This window comes from Plectropomus leopardus, chromosome 13, assembly GCF_026936395.1.
Source record: "Plectropomus leopardus strain MGB_pleo_1.0 chromosome 13, ASM2693639v1, whole genome shotgun sequence".
Classification (NCBI taxonomy): domain Eukaryota; kingdom Metazoa; phylum Chordata; class Actinopteri; order Perciformes; family Serranidae; genus Plectropomus; species Plectropomus leopardus.
The window spans coordinates 24,293,419-24,314,244 of NC_142188.1; the positions used below are offsets into that span (position 1 = coordinate 24,293,419).

General features: G+C 40.2%; 2 protein-coding genes across 10 annotated transcripts in view; both read right to left on the reverse strand.

Moving 5' to 3' along the window:
* Positions 1-538: 538 nt before the first annotated feature.
* gng4 (guanine nucleotide binding protein (G protein), gamma 4) lies at positions 539-16,834 on the reverse strand. Its single transcript, XM_042502308.2, has 3 exons — positions 16,299-16,834; positions 14,942-15,047; positions 539-2,694 (listed from the first exon to the last, which is right to left on the reverse strand). The coding sequence occupies exons 1-3, from the start codon at positions 16,370-16,372 to the stop codon at positions 2,566-2,568; spliced, it is 309 nt and encodes a 102-aa protein (XP_042358242.1). The 5' UTR covers positions 16,373-16,834; the 3' UTR covers positions 539-2,565.
* Positions 16,835-17,093: 259 nt separating this feature from the next.
* lyst (lysosomal trafficking regulator) overlaps positions 17,094-20,826 on the reverse strand; it is a 73,957-nt gene continuing 70,224 nt past the window's right edge. For all 9 annotated transcript variants that reach the window (XM_042502736.2, XM_088086207.1, XM_088086206.1 and 6 more), the window contains 4 exons: positions 20,267-20,364; positions 20,007-20,163; positions 19,519-19,590; positions 17,094-19,401 (listed from right to left, as the gene is read on the reverse strand). In XM_042502736.2, the coding sequence (XP_042358670.2) occupies positions 19,263-19,401; positions 19,519-19,590; positions 20,007-20,163; positions 20,267-20,364 (466 nt within the window). In that variant the 3' untranslated portion in view covers positions 17,094-19,262. The remainder of the gene's footprint in view (positions 19,402-19,518; positions 19,591-20,006; positions 20,164-20,266; positions 20,365-20,826) is intronic.

The following is a 20,826-nucleotide window of genomic DNA, read 5'->3' on the forward strand; positions in this document are numbered from 1 at the left end:
AAAACAACAACAACAACAAAAATTGCCTGTGATCACCAGACCTCAAAGTGCAGTGAAATAGTGTTAGAAAAGGCTTAAAAAATAAATATCAACCAAACTTGGTAGAAAGTGGTAATGTCACTATATTCCCAGATGAGGCTGTAAATGCATGCATGGATGGACGCATGAAATTGCTCCAACAGAAAATGTGAATGTTGATGTCAGCGGCTGATACCTTGAATCATTATAAGGGACATTCGTCATGCAGCCCACAGTGTCGGCAGATGCTTTTTTCTGTCTAGAGCGTAAAAGGCAAACTGGCTAAGGCTGAATTGAATTCTTAAGAAAAAAGATGCCCCGACGCATAAACAGTACAGCCAGATGGCCTATGGTTCAGCTCAACCACAGGGGGTCTCCACTACACACCAGAATATCATGTTAGTCTGTGAGACCCAGACCGATTTTCAGTGGCCTTTTATGTTATCAGTGTGATCAGATAGACTGCGGCTCAGATCGTCAATGAGAGACAAAAGGCAGAAATAGTGAAGACACAGCACACTGGGGTTACCGTTTTCCTTTAATTCATTCGATCCATCAAAGGATTTACAAAGCCTGCTATTTAAATGCTATTTTTTTTTTACCAAAACGATAATACCATTCATTAATACAGCTGCACACTGTCGACATATCCGGACTCCAATTAGATTATTATGTGCAGAGTAGCACCCAGAAAGTCAACGAAGAGGCAATATTTCATATCATAATAGTTCTCTCTGTTAAGATAGAAATAAATCCATGCAATATTCATCTCTAGCCACTATATTTCTTGTTTCAGATTTGGCACCATCCTTAAGATGAGGTCAGAGGGAGCACCCTGAGGTCAGACTCAGGTTTCTTAGTTAGGAAATAAAGACAATAATTTTCCTGAAAACAATTTGAGTCCAATAGTCCAGTATCAGTTTGATTCTTAATGCGATGGCTGTTCAAGTACCAAGGGTTAATTACCTTTCATTTTACAGAAACGGTGATGCAAAAAGCCTGAACCACTGAAGGGATCATATTATGTAAACCGACCCATTCCATTGTTTTTAAAAAATTCTCAGATAGTATCAATAACTGCATGATTTATAAATGTGTTTTTTTTCTCCTAAGTATCATACAAGCTTAGTAGCACTACACGTCATGTAGCGGTCAGTGCTGTGCAACAAATATTCAATAATACTACTGATAATAACAATATTAAGAACGATCATAACAATTCATCGTAAAAATTAGCAAATGCTATTCAACTACCATGTAAAGGAAATGTTTCGACAGTGTGCTTTTTCTTCTAAAAACAAACAAAACGGAGAAGGAAAAAAAGAGGCTGTGGGAGCACAGTGTGAAGATCACACTGCTCTCACAGAAATTGGCACTGTAACATACTGTACACTCTAAAAGACTGACAGTCCCTCAGAAACGGAGGGGAGCTGTCAAAAAGGAGCAGAGAAACATGCAGGCCTCTGGTTTGGCATTAATGTCAAAGGCCTTGCCATTCACTCTAGGACAGGCAAAAGGAATCAGGCTCAGGAAACATGCCCAGAAAACAAATGTTAAGGAAATAAGAGGAAAAAAACGTCCTGCAACTTGAAGAAATATTCCAGTTGAGGGCTGCAGGATTAACTGATAGTGTGTCTGATTTGAAGTGGATGAAGTATATGAAGAGTAAATCAAACAGAGCAGCAAAGGTAGGATGCATTAGAGCGGGCTGGGGAAGGAGTTGGCAGATTCATAAATAATTTTTGACCTAAGGGTTGTTTGCACAGTGATAACCCTGCAGAACTCATCTCGCTGTTGAAACATTAGCTCGGCACCTTTCAATAAACACGGAGTCTATTTATTTATTTGCAGCAGAACTGATGTGCAGCCACCTTCTTCTTATTACCAGAGCAGTTGGCACAAGCTGAAATAATTCGCAATGCGAGATAAGGTTTCTGTTTCTAGGTTCTAATCTGAATCTGACTGTACCGCAGCGCTAAAACGAGCGGGTTAATTGTTTGTGACTCTGGAGGCAAATTGAAAGAGAAACCACCAGTAAGGGAAGTTTCAAATTTTAGTAGTGCTTTCATTAAGTGTTGCTACAAATAGTCAAACCTGTGCACTGAAAGCAATAAAAAACTAACGCCAATTATGCTCAAGATAATACAAAAATTAACTCTGCTCTGTTTTATTCAGATAAAGGGAAGGGGAATAAATGTTTAAAAAAGTCATAGATATTGGGCAAATTTCTGTTTCCTGAGGCATGTTAAGATCTAGCACAATAAAAGAAAAAAACATCTCTCATCTCATTAAGCACTGAGCAAGGCTGTTCTCTAATAACAAAGCAATAACAAACCTATTTAACAAGACATGATACGCTCACTGGGTTGCCAGTTTGGTAGCTGACTCCCCAAAAACCTTCAGCCACCAGGACAGAGCTGACCAACAACAGAGTGTCCACGTGGCAAAACTCAACTCAACGCCTATGGCCAATAGCTTCAGGTGTGGTGAAGACAGAGAAGACAGGCAACGCCATGCCTGCACCCGTACAGCTCTACCATTAGGTCATCAGAGGATGGTGCAGAAGAACTTCTTCTCCCGGAAAGGGTTCTCGGAGGCAGGGACGGGCATGATGAGGGGGTCCTCGCGTATGTGGGCGTCGCAATACGCCATCAGGTCTGCAGCTGCTTTGGAGACCTGAAGTGTTGAGACAAAAGGACAAGCATATGTGATTTGGCTATTACATAATAACTGTTACATAAACTTATTAACCGAGGATCACAGAGAGGTCTCCCTCATTTGACTCTGTCTTTTTGTTTAAATTTTAAATTATGTTTGGGAGGTTTTTGGTTTATTAAAATTAAAACTTAGTCGCATTCTTCTCCAGCGCAAAATGCTTTATTTACAACTTTTTCAGCTATCGTGCCTTCATCGGTGTGGTGTCTGAGGGAGTTTCCGGTTTTCTATTTATAATTCATCAGTAGTCATGTGATTTAAAAGTTCAAATCCAGCCGGGGACCTTTGCTGTGTCTCTGTCTCTCTTTATCTTCTACTCTCATCTCTCCCCCTGTTGCTGTCTAATAAAGATAGAATGACCCCAAAATAATTGAATTGAAGACTAAGGCTGAATTTTAGTTAATGCAGTATAGTATTTAAGTGTTAAATTGACTTAGCTAAGTCAATAAACACTTACTGACAAATTTATACAGTACAGCTGACGCCCTTGGTGTAGATTTCTGGTGAGGAACTTGGGACATGTACCCCTCAATATTTAGAACAAGTGCATTTGTCCCCCCCAATAAAAATATTAAAATAGCTGAGGACTTTTATTTTGACAAAATTTAAAACATTTCCACCATAAATTGATGCAGAAAGGGGACATATTGGTGAATAAAAAATTCAGCTGAAATGCAGGAATTTAAGTGTTTGTTCCTCAAAATTTCCTGTGGAGAGACCCCAAATCCTTCATTTCATATGTGTCCCTCTCAATATTGAAATTAAGCCTGAGGCTGATGGGAATGTCATTACTTTTGTAGGTATTTGGTAAAAAACCTAAGTATTGGACAAGTGAAAATTGTCTGTGGCCTCTGGGGACCATGAATGTCTGTAGTGAAATAAATTGATCATTATCGACAGCAGACTGATCAACCAACATTGCCATCCATTTAGCCACACCATTGATGGGTTTTAAAAGGAGCAGTGTGTACGATTTAGTGGGATTTAGTTGCATCTAATGGTGAGGACTGAAGATGCAACTAGCTGAAACTTCTCCCTGTTAGAATTCCTTCAGTTTTTATAGTTCAGGAGGTTTTTAATGGAAGCTGAATTATCCCCAGAGGTCTCTTCCTCTCAAAAACTAACAGACCAAGTGATTTATACTGGTAAAAACCATAAATAAAGCAGTTTTAATGTTTAAAAAATCCCCTTTTCCACCGATCTTATCACAGAGAGCCTGCTTATTACAGTGTCCAACCCAAAAATGCACATGTCCCTTTCCAGAGCCAGTACATGCTTTTTCCATCGTGAGCTACTGTAGAAACAAGGTGGTGAACATGGCAATCTCTGTAGACGATCACCCGTGTCCTATGTCAAATTAAACTGCTCATTTTAAAGTAACAAAAATACAACAATTCTTATTTTCAGTTGACTATACACAAAAGAAAGCATACTTATTATATTATATTCAATTTCCACTAATATATCACATAAATCCTACACACTGGACCTTAAAGTTGGTTTGCGTTGTTGGATGTTTTTGCATTTATGGTCATTTCTCTCATACATTTTACTATCCTTTAAAAGTAAATATTGTACAGGTGACTATGTTGAGGTGAATAAAACATGGAGCCCTGAAGAAGAGTTGTGCGACTCTTCTTGTGTGCTTTAATTTTGATAAACGTGCACGATAAATGATAAACGTTTTGGAGTTAAACTCACAGCAGATGAGACACGTCCAAAGTGTGAGTGACTGTTGCATGGCTCTTTTTTCTTTGAAACTGCACATCATGTGTGCGTCTGAGTCGTCGGTGCCTGTGGCGACTGCACTGATGCCTGTTTCCTCAGCCTCAGGCAATAAGACGAGACAGCTCATCGAGATGACTGACAGGTGTTAAGGCGGGACCTTGACCAGCTGAGGGGAATCGAGGCCAGGACTACCATCACACTTTCTGCCTCAAGGCAAAAAGTTGCATTGCGTAATTTTGAAAGTCAAATAGTGACTAGTATATATTTTACAGTACGGACGGACAAACTGTGTGTGAATGTGGGCTACTGCTGCTGTTACGGGAGGGGAGGCTGCAAATGGAGAGCAGAGGAGCAGCTGCATCAGAGGGACGGCGAGGGCTCAGGGATCTACGTGGAGGACAGAGCCATCTGATCTCCTGTCTGCCATTTCACCTCACCCACTGCTGCTCTCACAGGAGAATACAACACACTAATTCATCATGCTGCTTATGAGCTTTAGCCTTAAACATGGATAATACAATATTATTTTTACAGTCTCACAGCAGGAAATGATACATCTAAAGGGTTGCTCAGGTGAGAATTCTGCATTTTAAAAGGAACAATAAGGCTAGTGTTATTCTCTTTTTTCTTTTTGTCACAAATCCCATGAAAAGACCATTAACCAACAATATGTTAGACAGTCTCTCAAGTCTTTCAGCCTTCCCTTCCCTGTGGCCGCAAACCCATTCGCTCCTATATCTATTGATGCACCTCACACATATATACATTCACTTTTTAAAAATGGCAAATAGAATTTCTGAAATAAAAGTGTACTGTGGTTTCTCACAAATGTTGCTCGAATGTGAGCAAGTAGTGCATTTGCTGGGGACACATTTGCAACAATGTGGCTCATAAATGCGTTTTAATGTGTTCGGGGAGAAAAGAATGACGTATATCAGGATTTGGCTGCACATGAAGTAACTGTCTTAGGAAAAGTTCACAAAAGCATTCACATCTAGACAACAACAAACTAGGTGCAAGACAAGAGAAGAAAAAAATAACTATGACCTAGTATAGTAGGTATTTGAAGGTGTGTGTCTGCACCGTAACTTGTCTGATGAAGAGCATGTAGCTTGAAACGTCACCTCAGTGGTAACTGAATTAAATATTTATGGCAGCATAGTTAAGTGTGTGGACTTTGCTTTTTCCTCTAAGTGCTATATAGTAGGCAACTGGACTTGCCTGAGTTTCCTGAAGATGTTTCATTTCTCAGCCAAGTTCAGTTCAGAAGAAAAATCAAAAGTGAAGAAGCCTCTTGGCTCAGAAGTATCTTCAAGAAACTCAAGCAAGTCCAGCTCCTTACAATGTAGCATTTAGAATTACCATGACCTGGATGACTGAAAACCTTTAACAACTTTTTGTTTTCTCTTCTATAGTTATCATAGGAACAATTGTTGGTTTTAGTATTTTCATGGAATTTGATAAGAAAATATAGAAAATATAGAATATCACATGCAGCACTGTATTTTATCATGTAAGCCACCTTCCTGTGTTAAAATAAACAGTTATTTAAGAATAAATTGATGTATTTTTCTTTTATCTTAGAAGAAAAATCTCTTCGGGTTGACTTACTGTATCTTTACCTCAGTGCTTCCCCACCTATGGTTCTGGGTATATTTTCAGCTCTACAGGGCATCTAGCAATCCTTCAAATAAATCACCCTGAGAAGGAGGTCATTGCTTCATTTTAAGGGGTCACATAAAGCAAAAAGTTATGGAGCCACTGAGGCACCTCATGCTGTGCTAGTAAATCTATATCAAGATATCGAGTCCACAGCCATGCTAGCAGCACAGTGAGGCTGTATTCAGACACAGCAGTGTTTTCAGCTTCATGCCAACATCAGTAAGGTAACATGCTCATAATGACAACACCACCGTGTTGAGCAGGTTTCTTGTTTACCAAAAAGTGCTGCAGGGATGACATTTTGTTTGTGTGGGCTGATGTGCATGTTTGTTTTGTTCTCGATAATTATTGCTATTTACAAATATGAATAAAAGTTACAGCACAAAAAGAGTTTCCACCTTATGCAGCTTATCAAGCAATTGTAAAAAAAAAAAAAAAAAACAACAAAAAAAACCTAGCAAACAAAAACAAACAACAACAACAATAACCCCCCCCCCCAAAAAAAAGACATGATGAGTATTTAACTTAAGAAAATAGAAATAAATAGGAGGGTCATGATGAACCTTCTATATTATTGTAACAAGAGGACAGATGTGCATTATTCTACCTGCATGCTTCATTAAAATTAAACATTTTAATTTGGTAACTGTTCCAGCTGTTGTTGGCCAACACGCAAACAAGCTTTGCCCTGGTTCCCTCTTTAAAAAGCCTCTGGTATTTTTCCATTGAACTGTGGATTATTGCAGTAAATAAGATCTGTGGTTGACAAAAGTTTATGATAACTGCATGTTTTGTTCAGCAAGATAATCTTCACAAATGATTTTTGAAGCACAAATGCAATCGCCAGAAGTATGTCTGCATGACTTAACACCCATACCACAACGAGGCTGTAAAGCTGCGTTTGGTGTTATGTCGTTCAGTGATCTTATTGAGCCATTTGTTAGCAATCATTTTCTCTGAGACACAAAAAGGCTTCGAAATTCATGAGTGGGATTATTTATCGCCATATTTTACGATGTAGAACAAAACATGAAAGTCCCTTCAGCTTGTTAACCACAGACCTCATTTACAGGTTTAAGGACTCATACCTGCACTTCTCCTTTTTCACCATCATATTTGGCCTTGTTAGCATGCTAATATTTGCTAATGTGCACTAAAAATAGCTGAGGATGATGGGAACATCATTAGTTTAATATGTCAAATACATGGTACTAATCAAACTGGTTTACTGTATTGGAGTCATACTCAGAGCTGTCAGTCATATCAAAAATTATCTGCTGACTCAGAAGACACAATACATTAAATGGTTAATCATTTTAGTTACATTGTTATTTAATATTTCTGTCTCATTTGACCTCATTCAGGCACTAATCTGTACAAAGCGGGAACACTAACAAACCCTTCTCTTACAATGCAACTAAACAGCTGAATTCTGTTCATAATCACAGTAAACGAAGTATTTATACTGATACTTATATCATGTAACTGCAGCCAGTGTTTCCGCAGAGGACAGGAGCCCCACAGGACAAAAAGTGGTATTGCACGGCGTGTGTCATTAGGCCCAGACTGACTGTAATTACACTGCAGCCCCATGGTGGAAGGAGAGTCCTTCTAATTAGCACAGATCACATTCCTTTGGCTGATTGAGCAATTAATGAGAATGTGGTGATCCCTCAATCAGCAGCACAGAGACTCCTCCTGTCACTGATACACACTCTCCCTCATCAGATCCCTTAATTAAATTTAAGGGATCGCCAGACGTGGCCAACTGTCTGTTTCCTCCTCTTTCTCTGTACTTTTCTCTGCTTTCATTTGCAGCCATGCTCTACTTCAGTGGCTCTTTTTTCAGGGCCGTTAATAAAGAATGACTTGGATCTCCACATCTGATGTGCCAAGTGGTTATTAAAGCCCAAACAGCTACCTGTCTTTTCAATCATCCAACAACTGTGGAGAAAATAATACAGATGTAAAATCATGCTGCTCCTGAAATTGTTTTTAGAGGGACCAACCAACTCTCCCATCTGAGGACTTAAGGTATTTTTTCCCTTATGAATTAGCAAAAATGTTATATAAATACCTAAAATACAATATTTATAACTGCCTGAGGCCCAATGTGGCCTGCTGTCTTAATGAGTGGAAACATATTTTCTGCTTAATGCATTCATTAAGTTTTTCTTGGGACATTATTATGGCTAATAATTTGCTGAGAAATGTGAGCTCTGATACAGAGAGTGAAACTGTATGTGAACCCAGTGCATCTTACCAAATATTTTATATAAAAGGTCCTCACAGTTGGATGAATTAAACTTTACCAGTGTCATGTTTTACTTAAAGGTCCAGTGTGCAAGATTTTGGGGGATTTAGTGATGTCTAGTGATGAGGATTGCAGATTGCAACCAGCTGAAACCTCTCCGGGTTAGGATTCCCCCCGCAAAACATGAAAATGCAAACAGCCCTGTACAGAGCCAGTGTTTGGTTTGTCCATCTGTCCCTATGGGCGAGAAACCACTCCATGTGAAGATATAAACAGCTCATTCTAAAGTAACGAAGACAGTATTCTTATTTTTAGTGGATTATACACTAAAGAAAATATACTCATTACACTATATTCCTACTCTGCCAATATGGCCCCCTAAACTCCACATTGGACTTTTAATTTTGAATCATATGTTTGTTTTTGTAAGAGATGAGAAGTTTTGGCCTGATTAAACACTTAAATAACTCACTGAATGAATTCAAATATGCCAATAATAACACTACTTTGTCTCTGACAAGTTCTAAGTTTTGGTGCTCTTACATTTTCACATAAGAGCAAAAAATGCTCCATACTGCAGCCAAATGAGGCTGCAGAAGTCAATTATTCAGTGAGCTTAAATATCTCTCAGACCTACTATGGAGCTGAGTGAAAGCCTCTCAGATATAGATCAGTGTGACATTTAAGATTCATTCACATTCAAGTCTGACGTGTCTTTTTCCATAAAATGCTAAGGTGACAATAAAACTGACAAGTCAGATCTATTCAGACACCATGTGATCCGAACACTTCTCAGCTCATTTAACAGAACATCATTTTACACTTTTTTTTTTTTACCATTTACCCTTCACCTTCAGCAGCGCTATAAATGAGTTAGTTAACCTTGCACACTATTTTTGTCCATGACAGCAGATTATTATGTACGCTAATAAACAGTTTACAACTTTAAGAGCAATTCAACCATGACCTTGTTATGCTTGATGCTGGTGCCATTTTTCATTTTTGTAACGTTCTTTTGTTTTTCTTTTGTCCATCATACCCGCTCACTGTGACAGTCATTTGATTCCTCTCACTACAAACAATATGGTAAACACATATTTATGGTTCTATTTTTTCAGCTGTGTCACCGTCCTTTTGATGTGATGATGTGAATCCACTGCAGAACTGGCTGTGGGCTGAACACAATGTGTAAATGTATAACAACTGAGGACAAAATTCACTATTTACACTGGTTGGTCTGATGAAATTGGTGTTCAAATGTTCAAAATCCTGAAAAATTTTATGCTAGCTGCATACTGATAAACCTTCAGTTATTTTTAGTATTCACACGCTATGCCAAGACGGACTGCTAACCTAAATTCTGAAACACATAGCTGAAAAATGCGTGTGCCTCTTCTTGGAATAGTTGACTCAGGCCAAGTGAAACATTTAATAAACATCTCAAGCTTTGATATTGATTTTTGATTTCCATTATAATATAAAGGCCTTATATAAAGGATGCCTTTGCAGCCACAGTTTTTTGATACTTAATGTGAACAGTTTTTTCTCTTAGCTGTTACATATGATATGATGTGAACATGGCATTAGTCTAAGACTTTACTCAAACTTTATTTGCGTTCTGTTGACAACAGCAGAAGTTGCAGGCTCTGTCTAAAAACTGGAAGAGCTAGAGGCCGCTGTCGCCCAAGACCCCCACGAAAAAGCAGACCTCCAATAAGGCTGCCGGAGGTTGTGTCTAATCTGTGTTATTTTTCCCCCATAGCCTAGTCCTGCTCTACTATACTGTGATAGGCTATTAACCCTAACCATAACCTCTTTGACCTAAATGGTAAATGGACTGTACTTGTATAGCGCTTTTCTAGTCTTATTGACCACTTAAAGTGCTTTCACAATACATTGTCACATTCACCCAGTCACACACACATTCACCCAGTCACACACACATTCACACGTTGCCGAGGCTACCGTACAAGGTGCCACCTGCTACTCAGTAATCATTCACACACACTCACACTCTGATGATGCTCATTCAGAAGCAATTTAGGATTCAGTATCTTGCCCAACGACACTTCAACATGTTGCAACGGGGGAGCAAGGGATCAAACCGCTGACCTTCCATTTAGAGGACGACCTGCTCTACCTCTGAGCCACAGCCTAACCCCAAACTATGTCTGTCTTCGATGTGATGAAGTGACGAGTACTAGCCAACCAACGCAGGAGGGCTGCATTATAGGTGTAACACTCTTGAGAAAAATTAGTGTGCGTCTGATCGTTGTATTTCAAAGGTTTGATCTTTACCAATGCACTCAAAATAGTACAAACGTGGCCTAATAATACCACAGACTATTATTACTGACATTGCCATTAAAGTTCCAGTGTATAGGATTTATTTTTCTTTTTTTCTTCTTTTTTTAAATTCAGCCTTTTTAGCAATTGATGAGCTGGAATGAAATACTGTTCAATTCTAAAGAATATTATGAATATTCTGGTTTAAATACTGTATGTTTAGGGTTTCATGTCATTTGTATTTATTCTGCAAATTTATGTATCAACTAAAAGTAAACATTGTATTTTGCAAAAGTATTTTTTCAAAATATGATCGTAAAATCACTTTAAGTCAATGAAAAACAACTTCTTGATTGATAATCAATGATTAGAAGTATATTAGATCCAAATATGTACATATCTTAAAAAGACTTAAATGAAACATTGTGCCAAAAAGTCAACTTGTAGGTTAAATTAGAGTTCCTCCTGAAACATCTCCCAAAGTGTGATTAGACGTGGGGGATAATCACTTTGGGGTTTTTTTTAAGGAAGAGTTTTTCTTGTAAGCAGCCTTTGTTGTGCTGAGTAGGGATGATGGTGTATGGCAGACTTCCAGGCCCCGGCTATAATGCTGAGCGAACAGCCTCGGGGCTGTGGGGCAATCATTCCCTGAGCACATGAGGAGCATATCGAATGAGCTGATGACACGGCCTTTTAAGTTGCACAAGAAGTCGTTCATGAACGATGTTACAAAGCACCGCCCCCTTCATATGCCAGAAACATATTCATGTAAAACAGTCATTTATTTGGGTGCAAAGATCATGCAGTGAAAAAAAGACCTCTAGGAAAGGTTCAATCTAATGACTGGTATATGAAAATCTCTATTTAAATATGAATATTATGACATTTAAAGCACAGTGACTGACCCCAACTATAAAGAGCATAAAGGGCTTTAAAGTCAATATTTAACCAGGTGTTGTACGATAGGGACAGATTATGATGACTCCTTCACAATAAAAGCTGCAGGATGTTATGGGTATCAGGAATATGATTATTGCACAGAAAAAGTGAACAAATAGTCCAATTTTCTTTGCTGCAACTGCAAATCTGAATCAGTGAAACTCACAAGCCTGCTGCACACTTGCCGAAATCAAACACTGGCAATGTAAGATGAGAAGAAGCCTGTATGAGTAAGTGCTAACAGAGGACAATCTCTGTGATCACACTCAGAGAAGATGACCCAAATTGGTGGAAAACTAATGTCAGCAGTGGTCAACAATCACAGAGGCCTAGCATGCCTCCGGGTTCATCCCTCGCTGTTACCACACTGGTGCTACTGGAGTCTCCCAGCTGTGCACAGTGGCGTTTCGCAGTGACGCTGACAGAGAGGTGGCCGCCGTTACTTTTTAGGTGAACTGAAGCTTCATGTGATGTCTGTCAGAAGTAGTTGCACTAAATTGAGCTGAGAAACATTAATTTAGTTGGCAGCCCGCAGTCGGCTGTTGAAATAAATCACAGGAACTCCAATTAGGAATAATTATAAATGTTTATAGATGTGAAAAAAAGTTGTGGAAAGCCTTGTGTGGCTCCAGAGGGAGCTGCAGAAAGTCTGGAGACTGCCTTGTGTGATGTCATTTGAGTCAGTGTTGAGTGAGGCAAAAAAAAAGGGGGGGGGGGTTCAAGTTAGAAAGAAGTGACTTACAAAAATGTATAATACCAAACAATTAACTATCTGTGCCTGTGCTTCCCTTATCGACAAAGTGAAAGATCTTTTATGCACAACCACCGGGTCATAGTCCTGACCTCTAATGAAACTTTATTTACTATCACAACTTTTATTATTATTTTTACTTTTCATTAAGTTTGATATTCTTAGAAAAGAAAAAATTCTCTAAAAAAGTTGATTACGAAAAAAAGAAGTGAGTTCCAGACCTCTGTAGCTCATCATCTCTGCTCGAGGCCACATTAGAAGATGGTTTACTGATACTGTATCAGCCCATATAATATATGGGTTAATGCATTCATAATGCACTGAGGTGGCAACTAGTGCTGGAGAGAGCAGCCAGTTAGCTTAACTTAGCATAAAGACTGTAAACATGGGGAAACAGTTAGCCTGGCTGAGTCTGAAATGAAAAGAATTCACCTTTCAACACTTTGAGAGCTCGCTAATCAGCATGGTTGTATCTTCATTGTTTAATTAAATGTAAAAACAACACTAAGATTTGAGGGGATTGTTTGCAGGATTATTTCCTCTAAAGTAAAGAGAGTGAGATCAAAATAAACTTATTCTAATAGGTTTTTGCTGTTGAGCTCCTCAGCAGAAATATTTCCTGAAAGTTTGTGTTACTGTTCACTATTTAACTGTAAATATAATTTATTCTTTCGGCATTGTGTTGTTAATGTGTTAACTGGCTAAATGTTTGTCCTAAATACGTCCTGTTGGTCTTCATTTTTTACTTTTTAAATGACAAGTGACTGCTGTGTGCTGGTACATAAAGTTATTTCCTCTCACACAGGCGCAGAAATATTTGTCAGTGGGTTGAAGTCTTTGCAGTGTGTTCAGTGCAACTTTTGGCCGAGACACAGGCAACTTGAGGCGACACAACACTTGGACTTCCTTGCCATAAGTTCTTAATGTCAGTTTAGTGTGTCTGGGTATTTAGAGGTGCTTGTAGGCATATTTTGCTGCCTTTGGACAAAACCCGGCCTGCTGTTTCCCCAATTCCAGTCTTAATGCTAGGCTAAATCAACATGGGAGCATGTGTAGTTAGTCACAGAGGAGGTACAAGGTAATGCTAATAACTAAACACCCACCTTGCTCCTCTTGTCATTTTAGTTTAGACGCTGTTAATACTTTATAACATTATTATCAACAAACCCCATTAAACTGACCAAAAACAAAACTGTGGCAGTGTGTCTCTCAAAACCTTCTTCGCCTCTCTGAAGCCCAGTGGCAACGGCAGACAATTTCTTTTTGGCTATATAAAGGTGAGGCTAAACCATACATTGGTGGGGCTTAAGTCATTGTCGAAATTTCAAAATAAGTAATGATGCCCTTTCAACAACCAGAAATAATACACAAGCTGAGATGATTACTATAGGATGATTGCAATGACTTCTTTTTCCACACACAACAACAAGCACAACAGCTGCAGATGGTCTACTCCTCAGGTGTGGATGAAAAGATATCCAACATGCTCAGCACATTTACTATCCATCGGCGTTTGAAAATCAAACGGTCCATTTTGACATTTCAATTTCCCCACTTAAATTCGGTTAGTTACTAGCTAGTTTTGATGGAAAGGTTACAATCGGCAGCCACTCCCGTGTTTAATTAATTTTTAGTAGTCACAGGTATTTATTGGCTCAAGCTCAGCTGACGATGATGGAAATACTACGCCTGTGTGGATGTGCTAGTTTTAGTCCTTTGCTGGCATGGTACAATGACGGCCCACCACAAAATACTGTCCATCTCTGCCCAAGCAGCACTTGAACATTGTTAAAAATAAGTAGGCAGCAAGTTTCACAGAGAGATTGAATAAGTAAGAAATATAACAAAGAAGTGAGCACATTTTCACTGGCCTCCATGCTGCTCTCTGCTGTTTAAGCTATTCTCTGGCCTGTTGGTGACGTTAAACATATCAAACCAATAAAAAACTAAACAGAAAGGCATACTACTGCAGACCAGTGTACACAGTGTCGGTCCACCGGCAATGGGGATGCAGTTGGTTTCCAATTTTTCAACTGTGTTTAAAAAACCTGCATACATGCATTTATTTTGATGGGAAAATATTGCATTAATAGGGGACTAATTGGAGAAGTGGATTGATACACATTTGGTCCACTAGTGAGTATTTACAGCAGCATGATGTGTACGTGGGACTGAGTTCAAATAAACAGTGCTGACTGTGATGAAGGAATAGGCTTGTTGATGCGTTTTGTTAATGGTTTTTGGAAATCAATAGCAACAATGTTTTAACCTATTGAGTCAAATAAATGAATGTTCAGACATTAAATGTACACTGGGAGCTTAAGACTGTCATTCATAAAAAGAAAGCTATCGTACTGCTCTAAACACTCATGTTAAAGTAAGTGGAGTTTAGATACACAGATTTTTAGCGCATTAATCACATTATTCTACAGCCCTTTTACGCTTGTAGTTGTATAAAATGGCAATACAGAAATTTTGACTGTGACTGAGCAAGGTGATTTACAAATCCACACAGTGAAAATGTGGTCAAACAGAAACAAAAAGCAAATATTTGCTCACAGTCACAGGTAAAAATAAAAGTCCCCTACCTTTATCCTATCCATGCAGGCCTCCATCTTCAGCTGCTCCACAGCTTTCCTGGCTTGGGAGATGCTGGCCGTGCTGTTGTTGGCGATCCCGTCCTTCATGGTGTTCCTGTGACGCCAAACGCAGGCACAAAGGGGGACACAAAGAGTCAATGAACATCACATTAAATCCACAAAGCAGCATCACCCCCCTGGCCATGTCTCTACCCCCACCCCACCCCTGTAGCAGCAATTCTCTTCCACAACCTTTTTTATTTAAAGGACCCATTTTGTCTGGGGGAATCTCTTTTACGGCAGCCAAGCTCCATTTTATCTGAAGAAAGAGATTAAAAGGCAGCAGCTGGACAGCATTTTGTCATTTTACAGTCAGTGATCATGCATGATTATTTCTCCTGGTTTGGTCAAGTTGTCTTGTTTGCTCAAGTGCTTTGCTTAAGGGCACTATAGAAGACATTTTGGGAGTTTATGTTGCCTCGTTTCCTTTGAATAATCAGCTCTTGAAAACTTTGCTCCCTCTGTTTCACAGCTACACAGACTGGAGCAGATCTGTCCACTCTTCACCTCCATACATTCAACTTCTCCACAATGTGCATGAATGCAACTGCACCTGATCCATTACAACCTCCCTCTCTGTGCATGCATCATTGTTAAACTAAATCTTGCTCTGATTTTAGGCCCCCTTGACCCCCTCACTCCTGAAATGTCCCAGTTTGGCAGCCACAGCAGTGAGAGAGAGAGAGCCATGACACCTGATCACAGCTGTGTCTTATACTAACGTGCATGAAAATATGAAACATCTCACTGAGGTGGGGTGAATCAATTCACACTTAATGTGGATTGTTGTTGCATCGATTTGCTTATTTATCCCATTTCCATCGTATCTAGTCGATTTTTGGTGTATTTAGACGGGTATTATAGAGCAGATGTTTTGTAAAGGGGGGGTGCAGACGGTGAAATCATTTTCCAAACCCACCCTTCATGCCTCTAAAGCCAATTTATTGCTTTTAATCACACCCTCGTAGGAAGCTATCAGGCCTTTTCCTTTTAGGTTTCCCTCCGACTCGTACATCCTGAAGCTCACACGGCTGCAGCTGGGGCTCAAACGGGGCTCTACGGCGTTTTATCCGAATGTAACGATGCTAATTGTTGATGCAGATCTGTCAAACATGGGCGACTCTTATTTCTAAGGGGATTAAATTGTGAACACACGGCGTGCGAGCTGCGGCCCTGGTTAGAGCAGAAAAACAGCAAACCACACATCATGATAAAAAAAAAACAAAATGCATGGAAATATCTCTTGATGCTTCGCTGCATTGCTCGGCTAGGAGCACATTAATGTAGGCTACAGCCGCCGACCTACCTGAAATGTGCCAATGCTTTTCCAATTTGGAGAATTCCGGGTTGACTCCACCCAACACACACATACACACACATACACACGCACACACACACACGCGCACGCTCACACACACACACAAAAAGAGGATCTGTCAAATATCAAATGATAAGAGGAAATCCCAGCCTCGATTCGCTCTGGACTGAACCCGAGGAGGTAAATCCTGGCGTTTTAATTTCGCCTCAGCGGCTCGCTCAGTGTGAGTCGTGCGTATTCCGTGTAGGAAGATGAGATCCAAGCGGTGAGGTCTTGTTGAGCACCACGGCTGGACTTGGAGAGATGTTACGCATGCAGCAGGGGGGGAAACCTCTGTATGACGATCAGATACAGGCTGTGGGGCAGGGAGCACTCGATCAGTGGACCAGGAGCTGCAGCAGCAACAAGGCAGGAGGCGTTTTCTACTGAACAAGCTGGCCCTAAACGCACCGAGGCAGCCTATTAGTCGAATTAGGATCTGCTGCTTTTCTAATTTGCTTTATTGCTGCAGAAGGCACCTGAGATCTGCAGGCTTCCCCATTTCATTTTTACATCAGCTTTGACATCACCGGGTCCCCCCCCCCCCTCATAGTAGCTGCAGGGCCTCATCCATAACAACGCCACGGCGGTTTGGGGGGGAATTTGCATCCAGATTAATGATTTGAATCATTTTTTTTCTTCTTATCTAACGTACTTGTGCAACATCGCCGAGATTTGGATGTCCCTGAATGCACCTTTTGCCACACAAGCTAAAAACAATTTAACACAAAGAACAAGATGTAGTCATGTTTCTTCAAATATTTATATATATTTATATATTTATATTATACTCATCACTTGTTTTGTCCATACGTACACACACATACTGTATATACAAACAAAAAGAAACATAAAACACTTTCAGAACCTTAGTCCATGATGCCAGAACAGCCCAGAGGGGTCAATAAATGATACAATTTAAGCAACTCAAAACAATGATCTTAAATTATGCATAGTTCAACAGAAACATATTTCCTTCTGTGTCAGAAACAAATCTATCATGTTTTTTACCCCCGCTTTTGCAATTTTCTCAAAAAATAGGGTGTGAAAATGCATACAATCTCACACGTGGATGTTCAAGAGAAAAGAAAAGGTTTTGGTTCTCACATACTTTTAGAAATTTCAGGGAGGAACTTTATGTACACATGCAAGCATGAAACACAGTAAACGAACACAGTAACATCATGTCTCGTACAGGCCTGATGCTGCACAAAATAAGGGTCCAGGTGGGCTGAGAAGGAAAAAACAAAAACAAAAGGAATGACGTCGTTATGTAAGAAGAAATATTCCCTTTCTTGTAAACAAGTCAAACACCAAGTGTGAAATTTAAGACATCGTTTTTCATTACAGAAGGCTTCGCTGCAGTCAACACAAAGGCAAAACTTTTTTTCACAGCTGAGTTAAAACAAATGAAACATGACGAAAACGACCTATTGCATGTCTGATATTGCTTTCTGGATTAGAATTATTAGTGGAGTTAACTCAAAACTCAGTTCATGTCAAGACCACAGATCATTGGCTCTCCTTGAAGTAAATGGTAGCTGATCAAACAGTGCTTTCATACATCAGACAAAGTGAAAGTGCTGTAGGTTGAGTGGGAATGTAAAGAATAGCTGCAAGGAAAGAAATGTTTGGTCGATTGTTTCCTGGACTGATCAGTGTAGTGTGTAAGAGTTGAATGAGCTGTAAACCTCAACAGTGCAGGAAACACTCTCTGCTCTAACCTCAGTCTGCTGATGCTCCTCAGCACGCCGCCCCACCTACTGCAACCGTTTTGTAATTCTGCACAGGTATGCCTCGTAGATCAGCAACAGGGCATTCAGGAGATTCCTCTCTGCTTCTTCTCCAGCTTCAGGCGTCTGATGCTGTTTGTTAGTTGCTTTCTCAGAATTTCAGCAAACAATATTAAGTAGTGAAAAGGTTTTAGTGCATTTGAGCGACAAGTTGGTAAAACACAAGAGAGGGAAGGAAGGAAAGATGAGCCTCCGAGGTGCTTCTAATAAATAAATGAATATCAACAATGCAGAAGGGCAGGTTCCACCAAGGCAGGCCTTAATAAAGGAGTATCATGACAGTAACTGTCACATAACAGATACGTAGAGTCAAGGTCAGCATCATTCTGGCATGCAAAAGTAGGACAGAACAACAGGCAACACAAGGAATAATTCATCCCAACGTCCCCCCATCCCTCCGCTGAGCTCAGATACAAAGTGAAGCAGGGCCATGACACTAGTGTTCAAACTTGAGTGGAGCAGACAGCCCAGCAGAGCGGCGTCTCACTCCCACAGAGCGGGGCGTCTCCTGGTGACAGAGGCGAGGAGGGGCTCCCTCCCTCCTGGCTACTGCAGCGTCAGCGGGACGATGCTCACCGAAGCTCCAGCAGCAATCTGTCAGATGACGCGCTGCGGGAGATCCGAGCGTCGCCGAGGTGAGACGGGAGGGGTTGCCTTCACACTTTGGGTCCGGCTTTGGCCAGACGATAGCAGCTTACCAGGAAATGGCAAAATCAACAACAGGCAAGGATCTCTGCGCAACACAAACCCAACACAAAAATAATAAAAGACCTAACAAACCAAACACACTCTCAGAAATGGATTTTTGTATAAAGTGTCTGTTGCAGCCTCAGCCAAATATTCATCCATTACCCCCGACATTCCACTTCAGTATGTTTATAAATATATATTTATATACATATAATACTATCTTCATTATCTTGATGCTGTGGGAGAGTTTGCTCAGCTGGGGATGGCTTTAGTTAAAAGTTTAGGGAGGTTTCAGGGAGGTTGAGGCCATGCTGACAAGTCCTCCTCCCTATCAGTGCAGAGAGGAGGAGGAGAAGGAGGAGGAGGAGGAGGAGGGGGGGGAGGGCTCCTCTTGCTGAGAACTGGACAGTAGTAAACGTCAGACACACAGTCAGCCTGCGGCATAGCTGCTCAGAAAGGAGTAAAACATGGGCAGCTTCATACGCTGCTGGTCCCGCCGACACCACGCCATCACCGTGCCCTCACTGTTGGCTGTGTAGAGGTGATGGCCGTCACACGAGTACGTCAGGCTGCGGCACACAGGAGAGGACATTATCATCATATTCTCCACACTATTAAACATTTATTCACAATGGTGGCATCGCACACAAGCAAAGAATAACATGGCTGCAGTGCTGATGAGATACCTGATGATGGGTTTGCTCGACTTGGAAAAGGTGATTTCTCTCACTGGTTTTAAATCCCACGTGCTCCACAACCTGAAAATATTCACAGATAATAAAACGTGTGAATATGTCAGTGTTTTGGAAAACATGAATGTAAAAAAAAAGGTTCCTTCATAAACACCATAGCAAATCTCTTCCCTTCCTTCATTCTGTGGTTTGACTCGTGGCATAAATGGCGCTGTGTTTTCATGTAACTTATCATTAACTTTTACTTTATTTATATATTTAGTTTTTAACTATTATCACCATTGATAGCATTATTATATATATTTTGCATTCTCATTTTAAAAATTAATTTTATTTATTTAATCTATTTTTTAACTTATTCATTTATGTATTTATTTGTTTTTCCATTTATTTACTTTTTAGGGGTCTGAATGTTTGAGTGTATATTGACTGAAAAAGCCTATAAGTAAAGTTTGGGTGGGGGGGTGAAGGTTCCTGCTCACCTGACAACGCCATTCTCCAGCCCACCAGCGATGACGTTGACAGAAACGCCCTCTGGCTGGTTGGAGAACGCCACGGAGCAGATGATCTCTCTGCAGTGGACGTGTCCGATTAGGTCACCGTTCACCGTCCACAGACGCAGGTCGCTGCCTCCGCCAACTGGATACACAGAATCATGTGTCATAACTCCTGTCAGCGTTGTTTCAGTCTAGAATAGCAGTATGATAAAGTCTGAGAGGACACAGAGTGGAGCCGTCCTAACCTGAGTCACAGACGGTTGCAATGTCACCCGTCGTCTCGCTGGCAGAAACTGCAGTCACCGGGCTTTTGTGGCCTGTGAGGCTTTGAACATAGCAGAGCCTGAAGGAACACAGAGCATCAGTTTACTTCAGATTTCCATTATCACATACAAAAACACATACAAATCTTCTTAAATGGACAGTTCACCTCAAAATCAAAAATATGCATATTTCCTCTTACTTGTGCAATTTATCAATCTAGATTGTTTTGATGCGAGTTGCCGAGCATTATAGATATTGGTTGTGGAGATATCTACCTTCTCTCCAATATAACGAAACTAGATAATTGGTTATTCTGGTGTCTCTGGGATTCAGTGTTATTATCATTATCTGCAATATTCCTGAGAAATTCCTCCAAATGTCTGACTTGCTTTGCTTTTTTTTTCTGTCGTAATGTCTTGATTTCATGTTAATCGATCTCTGGGACCTGCATGCTCTTTTTGACCCCCTGCTCCCACCCATGGAAAAGATGAAACCACCAGTTCCAAAGAATTGTGTTGGGTCCCACGGGATAATAAATAAT